Source organism: Plectrocnemia conspersa, unplaced genomic scaffold, assembly GCF_051122295.1.
Source record: "Plectrocnemia conspersa isolate PC_06_02 unplaced genomic scaffold, ASM5112229v1 ptg000002l, whole genome shotgun sequence".
NCBI classification, from domain to species: Eukaryota; Metazoa; Arthropoda; class Insecta; order Trichoptera; family Polycentropodidae; genus Plectrocnemia; species Plectrocnemia conspersa.
The window spans coordinates 2,368,467-2,379,343 of NW_028277166.1; the positions used below are offsets into that span (position 1 = coordinate 2,368,467).

The 10,877-nt window shown below is 32.4% G+C and overlaps 2 protein-coding genes across 2 annotated transcripts; both read left to right on the forward strand.

The window, feature by feature from the left end:
• The first annotated feature begins 229 nt into the window (after positions 1–229).
• LOC148237315 (protein NATD1) lies at positions 230–1,017 on the forward strand. Its single transcript, XM_088205566.1, has 3 exons — positions 230–457; positions 525–631; positions 704–1,017. Exons 1-3 carry the CDS (start codon positions 304–306, stop codon positions 815–817), a joined length of 375 nt encoding a protein of 124 aa, XP_088061692.1. The 5' UTR covers positions 230–303; the 3' UTR covers positions 818–1,017.
• A 1,696-nt stretch (positions 1,018–2,713) lies between these two features.
• On the forward strand, positions 2,714–10,811 carry LOC148237316 (tetratricopeptide repeat protein 21B-like). The gene is made up of 12 exons (XM_088206203.1): positions 2,714–4,744; positions 4,809–4,952; positions 5,019–5,160; positions 7,890–8,083; positions 8,147–8,381; positions 8,452–8,621; positions 8,692–8,796; positions 9,030–9,412; positions 9,480–9,710; positions 9,850–10,076; positions 10,140–10,269; positions 10,433–10,811. Exons 1-12 carry the CDS (start codon positions 2,813–2,815, stop codon positions 10,539–10,541), a joined length of 4,002 nt encoding a protein of 1,333 aa, XP_088062329.1. The 5' UTR covers positions 2,714–2,812; the 3' UTR covers positions 10,542–10,811.
• The last annotated feature ends 66 nt before the right edge of the window (positions 10,812–10,877 follow it).

A 10,877-nucleotide genomic window follows, 5' to 3' on the forward strand; every position in this document is an offset into this window, starting at 1 on the left:
TTAGTTATTTAAAAATTAGTTGATAATCACTTTTATTATTTTCTGATATGTGACGTCGTTAAGAAATAAAATATCAATATATGATTTTTTTAATAACAGTAAAAGTATTTAAATTTATACTTAATAAAAATATGCCTAATTATTAAATATTATGGTATTTTTGAAACGATAAAAACATTTCTTAACAGTAAAAAAAAATTGTAGCAATTTCATGATAGAATATTTTGGCGTTATGGCCAATGTTAATATTCAAGAACAACTGTCAGGCGTACGTGATATTGTGCGGTATCCGGTAATTTCAAGATGAATAGAAGTATATTCTTTTTTACAAACGTTGTAAGACGTCAATTCGAGTTTAGCATGATCACAAGATCTCAAGTGAGAGCTTTCTCGACAGAATCAATCAAAACTTTCCACGATTCTGGGAAACAACAGTTCACAGCCGAATTGAAAGGAAGTCAGTATTGCTATGCTATCTGCACATATATCTTATACCACTTTCTAATATTTTATTGCGATTACAGGCGCTGCTAAGTTAGACTACCACGTTAAAGATAACGTTATAACCCTAATTCACACCGAAGTACCCGAGGTGTTTAGAGGCAAAGGGGTTGGAAAGGTTTTGGCGAAGGTAATACTTCAATTTACCATTTGATATAAAAAAGAGCATTTTTGTAAAATTGATTTATATATTATTTGTTAGGAGGCTTTCAAATTTGCAGAAAATGGTCATTTGAGGGTGAAGATCGAATGCGACTACATATTGAAACATTATAGGGAGAATAAATCTGATTACAAAGCCATAACAGTTGAATAAACCCCACAGACGAAAACAATATAATTACCTCGCCAGACAATATTATTACATAAAATGTCAAAATCACATTCTATACAAGCATTTAAAAATCTACGTTAGATTTATAGCGCAGTATTAACGTGTTCCAAAATGTTTATAAACGTTTTATTATAAACGAAGTAATGTACTTAATTTTTCTATAATAAAATATATACAAGCTTCTTTATCTTTCATTACCGAGTGTTGTTTTTTGGGTTCTATAGCAATTCCGAGATGGATTTTTTTGTTTTATTGTTACCTTCTGGTTCACCTTAGTAAATAGCGTTATTATATAGTGACCAGATTTTAGAAATATCAAGGGAGGATTTTAAAAATAAAAAGGCCATGATGGAAAATAAATTGTTCAAATTGCTGCGGGGGCTAAAAACTCATTTAAGGCGGGCAAAGGACAAGACAAATACAAAGGAGGATCGTCCTCCTTTGTCTTTCTTTTTTACTTCCTCAATTGATGAAGCCTGGTCATCTTAGTTATTAGATTGTCTCTTGTATTTTTTTTAATTCAAGTTGGGCTATGTGGCTATAATACGTCTAAACGTAATCATGTTTGAAACATTAAAAAAATATGTTTTTATAAAAAATATATTATTATTTTTTTTTTTGACTAAATTCTAAACAATAATTTTAATCGAGCGTAGGACGAGATCATGTTATGCCTTTTTGTCATTGTTTATGCGCGCGCACAAAAGCATCTCCTACTCAGACCCGATGACGTCAAGCACGCGCAGGCTCTCAAACTTTCGCAATAAGACACAATATATTTTTTTACTTTTTTTCTTTACAAATAATAATATTAAATAATAAATTATAAAAAACATCTAGAAAAATTAAACCTAAATTGCATGCGTCAGAGTGAGACAGGGCTTGAGGCACCTTGTACTAGCTCTCTCACACTAGTCACACGCACTTGTGCATCCCGCTCGCACACGTACAAGTGAATCTGTGCAAGAGAAAAAGGGATATACTCCCCCATCTCTCTCTTGCGAAATTCTCTGACAAAACGTGAAAGTTAATAAATTATTTGTCGTAATAATTATACTACTTGTGAATAACGCATCTTAAATTAACCATGTTTTTATAAATTATAAGTTGATTGAATTTTGCTAAGACAATAAGATAGAAGAGTGGTAGGCCTAGCCATGTCAGTGTTATATGTCGTTACCAAGTAATAATGAACTATTGGGATCTTATTTATCTTTGAGATTTTAGTTTATCTTTGAGATTTTAGTTTATCTTTGAGATTTTAGTTTATCGTACAAAAAAAGTCTAATCACAATTCTACCGCACGCTTCTTAGTAATATATATAAAAAGCATTGTGAAATTTGGTATACTTTCTGCTGCTTTACCGCTTGTTTTTCACTTATAAATAGGAACGTCGTTTGGAAGAAGGGAGGGCAGGTGTGGACATTGCCCCCGCTTTTAATTTGGTCAGAAAAACGCATGTCATTTAATGAAATACTAAGAATCTTAATTAAACCAAAATATAAAAAGACGACCACTGACTGGTCAACTTTTGCCCCTCATCCGTCTTGATAAATATGACGTCCCTGATTCTAAACCTTAAAATTTCGGGTTATCCCTTAAAACAAATCTTAAAAAATTAATCTCGAATCATTTTTACTTCAATAACCCCGTAGGAGTTTAATAATCTAAAACATTAAAGGTTCAGCAAAAAAATCACCAGTAAAATCTTAATGTCGCTACACCCGAGATTAAGCTAATAAATTGTCATCAATTATCATCAATAACTTCTTGGTAAAATAATGGCCTTGCATCGAATAAGCATTTTTTAATTTTAATTTAACTTTTTAGTAAATATTTTTAATGGTCAATTATTTTTGTGTTAGGTCTAAATGTAACCATGGAAACTATTGACAGATAACACTACTATTGCTCTAAGCTTCGGTTTGAATCAAAACTATCGATTTATATGCCTAAATAACATACATTCGATAAAAATGGATGTCGATATTGTATATGGGAAAATATTCTACTACTGTCGCGAAAAATGTTACGGAAAAATGCAAGAAGTCATTAAAGAGAATCTTTCAAAAACTGCAAACAACTCTGTTTTATTAATGTATAATGGATTTGCTCTAATATTGAGTGGAAGATATCCAGAAAGCATTCGCGAATTAAACGCATTTCAATCACACACTGACATCGGATTGTGTGCAGTAATGTGTCTGATTTACTCACATAAAAGATGTATTTCTGTGGACAGAGAAGTTTTACAACAGTTGGAAGCTAGATTGAAAGAAGAGAGAAGGAGAACTTCTGCTATATCTCTATATTACTCTGCGCTATTTCTATTTTTTTCTAATAAGCTCGATAAGGCATCTGACATTGTGGATAAATCAATTAAAATGGACGGTAAATACACCCAAGCTTCCACCCTTAAGGGTTGGATTGAAATGTATAGAAATCCTAATAATTTGACTCAGAAGATATCGGATTATTTCGAGCCGGCTGTCGGTAATATCGACTTTGACGGAATCATCGGATTAGCTACTTTTAAGTATTTGAATAAAGAGAACGCAGTAGCGATTACTTTATTAGAACGATTGATTATGAACTATCCATTTTTGGATATACCGTTATTAGAGAAGCTGAAGAATGAGATTGCTTTATATAATTGGGAACAAGGCAATGAGATTGTGGAACAGATACTGTTGAAAGAGGATGAGAATATTCAGGCGTTGAAATATAAGATATTTTTATTGCTCTGTAAGAAGGGCGATTATATAGAAGCTGCTGGTTTAATGGATAAGTATTACAGTTACTTAGAGAAATATGAACCAAAGAATTCCGATTTGTTTTATAATTTATCTAAATTGTATTCCCGGATTTGTGGACGTTCTAACACAATTTTGACTCAAACTTATCGCTTTGCTAAATACGCAGCCGAACTGCATCCGGCTAATATTGATTACTTAACCGAGTTGGGTCATCAATGTTTTATGCAAGGAAAGCCTAAGGATGCTCAGCATTTTTTTAAATCTGCTACAAAAGTCGACGATAATTCAATCAACGCTCTATGCGGATTGACTTTGTGTCAGATGGCCGAGAACGGTCCTTCGGAACAGATTGAACAACAAATAGAGCTGCTAAACGAGCTAATTGGAAGCAACACTAGACATCCTCTGTTGCTTTTGATGTCTTCTAAATTAGAACACAAATATCCAGAGAAAGCTGTCAGCATATTGAATGATCTATCAAACATATTATTCAATAAATCTAATCATTTACCGTTCGGAATTGAATATATATTAATGTTAGATCCTGATATTGTAATGGAAACTATTCATGAATACTTGAAATATACACCTAAAAAACCGATGGTTATTATTGATTCGATCATATTCAATTTTGAAGAACATCTACCGACTGCCGTAGCTCATACTTTATCGATGCTAGAAAATTTGACTAAATGCTGTCCCGGATTAGTACCGGCAGTGTACTGTTTGGCTAAAACGCAGTTTATATACGGTAAAACAAACTTGGCTCTACAGAACGCTCAAGATTTAGTCGAAAATATTGATCAGACATTTGCCAACGGACATTTATTATTAGCTCAAATTTATATTCAACAAAACTTGTATAATAGAGCGGAGCAATGCTTAGAAGTATGTCTAAGTTATAATTTTAAAGTTAGAGATAATCCGATGTATCATATGCTTCAAGGGATAGTTTTTAAACATAAAAATAAACTGAATGACGCTTTGGTATGTTTCACATCATCGATGCACTTACTGGGTAACAAGTTTCAAAATAAACAGAAGGGTGAAGATAACGATTTGACTCTGCCTGATAAAGCGACCCTTTATTTGGAATTGATTAATATGCATTCAGCTTTAGGACAACATACTGAAGCTACTAAAATAATGCAGGTAATGTATCATATATACATATAAATTTTGATAAATCTCTTTATAAATCAAATATGATATTTAGGAAGCGATCGAAGAGTTTTCTTACACGACTGAAGAAGTGAGATTGACGATTATAAGTGCTGAACTCGCTCTTCAAAAGAATGATATAGATCATGCGATAGAGCTGTTATCGCAAATAACGTCAGGACAGCCATATTACTTGCAGGTTTGTACATATATATTATGATTTTTAAAGTTTTGGAAAGCTTTAATTTATCATATAATGTTCTAGGCACATACAAAGTTAGCGCACATATATTTAAAAGAAAAAGATGATCGCTTAATGTTTGCCAAGTGTTTCGAAGAAGTTGTTGCTAATCATCCAGGGTCTGACGGTCAATCAATGTTGGGTGATGCTTATATGTCCATTCATGGTAAGTATTATGTTATCTAAATAATTATATAATATTGCATATTTATTCTTTAGGATCCTATTTAAAACATAGTAACACTCTCACCTCACATAAGCCACTTTATATAATGATCTAAATGAGGATGCGAATTCATATACTGTAAACCTAAAGATTTCGACGTTAAGATGTTTTGAATACGAGCAGTTTCTTATTATATTTTAATATTGTTTCGCATTATATTAACAGGGTTTGATTTAATACACTTACTAAGTTATTAAATTTGCATAATCACTGTAAATGTATATTATATTCAATATATTGAATGCCTTCTATTCCAAATTTTGCTCAGTTGCAGTTGAAAACACTAAATATTTTTTTATGGTATTGTCCATTGTTTCATAAATTTTTGCTACTTCTTTATCCATCAATTTGTTCCTTTAAAATTATTCTGTTTTCTTTGTATGTATTTAAAATCGATTTAACTTGAATAAGTAAAATTTGAATCTTGGACTTTTCTATTGATATACAGGCGGCCCTCGACTTTCGACCGTTCGACTTTCGCACAATTCGCTATTTCGCACATTTAAAAAAAAAACATTTTTTAAAAAAAAGTTATAAACCTGAGTGAGAAACTTCAGTATTGATACGGACAAAAAGAAACCAAGGACTCGTAAACTTCACACGATTCGAAACAAAGATGGAAATTATTAGACGTTCTGATAGCGGTGAATCTTTTGCTATAATCGGACGTTCGTATGATACAAACAGGTCTACGATATGTTCAATTTTGCAAAATAAAAATATAATTAAAGAATACGTTCAAAATTGTGGAAATTAAAGTAATATTTCCACAATCTTTAAAGATATGTTTCCAAAAAAACACAGCAAAACAAAACATGGATGAAATGGAAAAATCTTTGTCATCATGGATCGATGACCAACATCAAAAAGATGTTCTTCTGAGTATTTCAATTATTCAAGCAAAAGATGTTAGTTTGCACAAATATTGGAAGGATAGTTTAAAAAAAAGATTTTAACACGGTTTTTCAAACAAGTAACGGTTGGTTCTACAATTTTAAAATGAGGTATTCTTTTCATAATATTAAATTTACTGAAGAGTCGGCTGATGCGGATAAAGATGCTGCAAAAGAGTTTATTTCCTAATAATCCATAATTATTGAAGATAGAGAACATTCCTCTAGCCAAATATTTAATGTAGATGAGACGGGTTTATTTTGGAAAGCTCTTCAACAATGAAAAATATGAATGAAGTCTTCACGCATCTTGACAAATTTTTAAATATTATGGAAGATTGTGATCCCAATGGAGAGCGTATATCTCAAGTGCGTAGGGCGATCAATAAATACATAGCATGTTATAAAATACTATATGAAGAAAAGAAAAAGAATAGTGGAAAAGAGTTAACTCTTAATAACTTTTCAAAGGAAATAGCCGCAAACACCACTTAAACAAGTCTCTTAAACGCCTCTTAAACATCTTATATTTACTTGATATATAAATATTTTAAAATAAATACAATTTCAATTTTTTTTACTTCCCTCTACTTTCGAACATTCAACATTTGCACACATTTTCAGGAACCAATTATGTGCGAAAGTCGAGGGCCGCCTGTATTCTCAATCGAAATGATAATTTGGCGACGGGAAGTGGCAGGTGGCAATTAGACACAAATGGAGCTGCTGCAGTAGTATTTTTATTGAATTGTATTACAGTTTACATGGTGTTTACAAAATAACGAGGCATGGGCTTGCAATGGCGTGCGAGCTCGCCAGAGCTTGCCAGTCGAGAGAGTCCGTCATGCCAGTGTTATCAGAGTGCCGCCAAGTTTGGCCATAACAAAATCTAAATGAATATATATATATATATATATATATATATATATATATATATATATATATATATATATATATATATATATATATATATATATATATATATATATATATATATATTTTTGTTTGAGGACAAATTTCTGAGAGAGCTAAAAAAAATCAAAATCCATCTCAAAAGTTTTTGTCCAAAGAAGATAAAAGAGAACAGATGGCCGTGAGAGCTAAAAAAATGTCATTTCAAAAAATTTGTTCAAAGGCCATCTCCAAAAAGTTTTGGAGAAGGAGAAATTGCTAGTGGAGATCAGAACAAAAGGTCTTTTTGAAGATTTTTGTTTTAGGAGGACAAAACTTTTGAGGATGAAAATCTTCCTCAAAAGAGGACGTCTGGTTCATGGCTCAATATTTTTAGCGGCAATATTATTCATACACTTCACAGGAACAAAATTTGGACCATTCAATAAACATGACGTTCGCAACTGTAAAAAATGTCATTTGGCTTAGTTTAAAAAAGCACTACTTCTAAAAAGCGCTACTATGATATCGTGCATTCGGCAGATAATTTGCCTAATTCACGAATAAAGCAACGGGCTTGCACTTTTCATGAATTAGGCAATTTTTGCCTAATCCATGCAATAAGCAATTTTATAGATTCAACGTTACATATACACTGTTAATTTTAGAGCAGTACATAATTCAAACAAAGAAGTACTTTTGTTTTAGTTCCATTGACACTTTGAAGTTTAGTTATTTCTTTCTGAAGAACCACACTCTGATCTATGTATATATGTATAACAAAAATGGTTCTCTCAAAACACTTCCCAAGATAATTTGCAATTAAATAAAATATATCAGTATTAAATTATTTACCATGTAATAGATAAGTTAAATTATTTTCAGAACCTAGTCATGCGATTGAAGCTTTCACTAAAGCTTTAGAGCAGAATCCGAAAGACTTAAATCTGATCAAAAAGCTTGGATTGGCTTATATTAAAATGCATTTGTATAGCAAAGCCGAGAAAACTTACGTAGCAGCTATCGAATCTTTAAACAATTCGGAACTCAAGCTAGATTTAATCGATTTGTATATAAAGGTGTGTATTAATATTTTACTTTTATAAGATCTATATTATATACTATTTTATTTAATATTTCAGCTTAAGAAGTACGATATGGCCGAAGAGGTAATCAAAACAGAATTGGACAAATCTAATGCGAACAATGCTACTGATTTTGTATCGATGAAGTTTCAAACTAAGTTTCTGATGATGTTGGCTAAAGTTAAAGAGCGCATCGGAGGCGACGTTGGAAGACGAGGGACACTCAATGCTTTGAAAGAAGCGAGAGAAAATCAGTCAAGATTGGTGAAACGAGCTCATCTTGACTCTAGAAGTTGGTAGTATCTAAATTTTATATTGTATAAATTTATATGTAGATGAGTAATAGTTTTATTTGTTCATAGGCGATCTAAATGAGGAGAAGAAGATACTTTCAGAGATATGCACGTCTCTTGCTGCACAATTCATGACTGGAAAAGCAGTCGATCAAGCAATTCAAACTTATAAAGAAGCTCTTCAGTTTAATCCTCAACATCCACCAATACTGTTGGCTCTATCCAAGCTATACATGCAGGTTATATAAATTTAAATTTGTATTATATAAAATACTGTTCTATTGTAGTAAAAATATATTTTATATTCAGGTGAATGAAGCAGATCTTTGCCAGCAAACTTGCTCTATTCTTTTGAATGCCGATCCTGAGAATGAAGCTGCTTCCGTTATGATGGCAGATCTTGCATTTAGAAAGGTTAAATTTTATAGTATAATTAGATTAGGATTCATATCAGGGCTTTGGAGAGATTTTGCTGAATTCGACTCTTTTTAATCGAAACAATTTATGTTGAGAACAACATATCAAAAAATTATGTTTTAAATTTTATTTTTGGATATTTAGCACAAGATTAAAATCCTCTCTCAAATCTGCATCTATCGCAAGAGTTTTTGCCTCTAAAACACATCATTTTCAATTTCATTATTCAGGTTGACTTTGAAACGGCCTCATTCCATCTGAAACAGCTTCTCACAGCTCAACCGACTTATTGGACGGCTTTGGAGCGACTGATCGAAGTCCAAAGAAGACTAGGCAATCTAGAAGAAGCAGCTCCATTCCTGAACAAATTTCAAGATTCAGAGCACTCCGAAGAGCCTGGTTATTTATATTGTGCTGGATTGTACGCTCGTTTTAACGGCGATCCTAACGTTGCTTTGAAACATTGGGGGAGAGCTAGAAGAGCCGAAGGACAATGGGGGCGAAATGCGGCCGTCGGCGTTATCAAAGTTTGCTTGTCACCGGGCGGCGAAGCTCTGCCACCGCCACTGCAAGACGATACTGCATCTGATACACCAGATGACATAGAATATAGGTTATGATCTTTTCAAGAATTATAAAGGTGAATCTATTTAGATTTATCAGTTTTACTTGCATTGCAGGGACACTCGATCGTTTGCTTTGGGAATGGCCGAGAGACTTTTGAGCGAGTTACAGAACGGAACTGGATACGACGCTGCAGAAATTATGGAGTTGAGACTCTTAGGATTCAGATTGACGTTAGCTAGTAGAAAAAAGGGAGCTATTGAAGTTGCTTTGAGGACGCTACTTCAAATGGCCTCCGAAGAAGGAGGAATAGATGATATTGGGATAGCCGTTGCTATAGCGTGCACGTGAGTAATATTTTATTATGAGACTATTTTTATTACAGATTGAGATGACGCATTAGATCATGATTTAATTTTGCAATAGGGAGTATGTGGGGGCTATTTTTAATTTACCCCACAGTCGATAAAATTCTATGATTTTCAGATATATTGTACTAAAACAAGCGCAAAGAGCTAGGAATCAATTGAAACGCTTTGCTCGCGTCCCATGGACTCCAGAAAAGGCAGAGTGGTTGGAAACATGCTGGGTGTTATTAGCAGATTGTCTCATAACAGCCGGCAACAGCAGCAGTAATATTGAAGCCGCTAAAGATTCGATAGATAGAGCTCTAAAGCACAACAAGTCGTGCACGCAAGCTTACGAGTATTTAGGTGTGTTGCATAATCCATCAATATTGATAAGTGTTTATCTTTAACATTGGTATTTATGATTAGGTTATTTGTGTGAGAAGGAGCAGACTTATAAGCAAGCGGCGCTTCATTACGAAAACGCTTGGAAATACGGCGGACAAGGAAATGCTTCTATGGGATACAAATATGCTTTGTGTTTATTTAAAGCAAAAAAGTATGTTGATAATTATTATTTATTATTAAAAATTAACACTGTTGTACACTTACATATTTGGAAATTATATAAATTTAATTATTACAATCATTATTAATAAAATATCTATGACGTATATTACATTTGTTTTATAAAGACTATTGAGATCTCATTTTTTTTGTAGATACGCAGAAGCTATCTTAGTCAGCCGGGATGTTTTGATAGCACATCCGAATTGTCCGAAAATACGGAAGGAAGTAATGGATAAAGCGAGTGGTTTATTGCGTATGTAAATAAAATGAGAAGCGAATTTACTAGCGTTTTTGGAATAGGTAACATAGATTAATTAATTATTATTAAGTACTACTTGTGTTATTAGATATCAAACTCATATTCAAGCCAAGGTTTAAAAAAAAAGCTTTTACTGAATTTGATATCTAATGACTCACTTATAAGACTATTTGGCCATTTTATATTTAAATGTATAATACATGAAAATCATAAACACAATTTGTATAAGAAAAATGACTCAATTTCTAAAGAAATATAAATAAATTATAAATTGAAATTATTTATAATAATTGAAAATTAAATATAAATCATTAATATAAACAACATAAGTTCATATT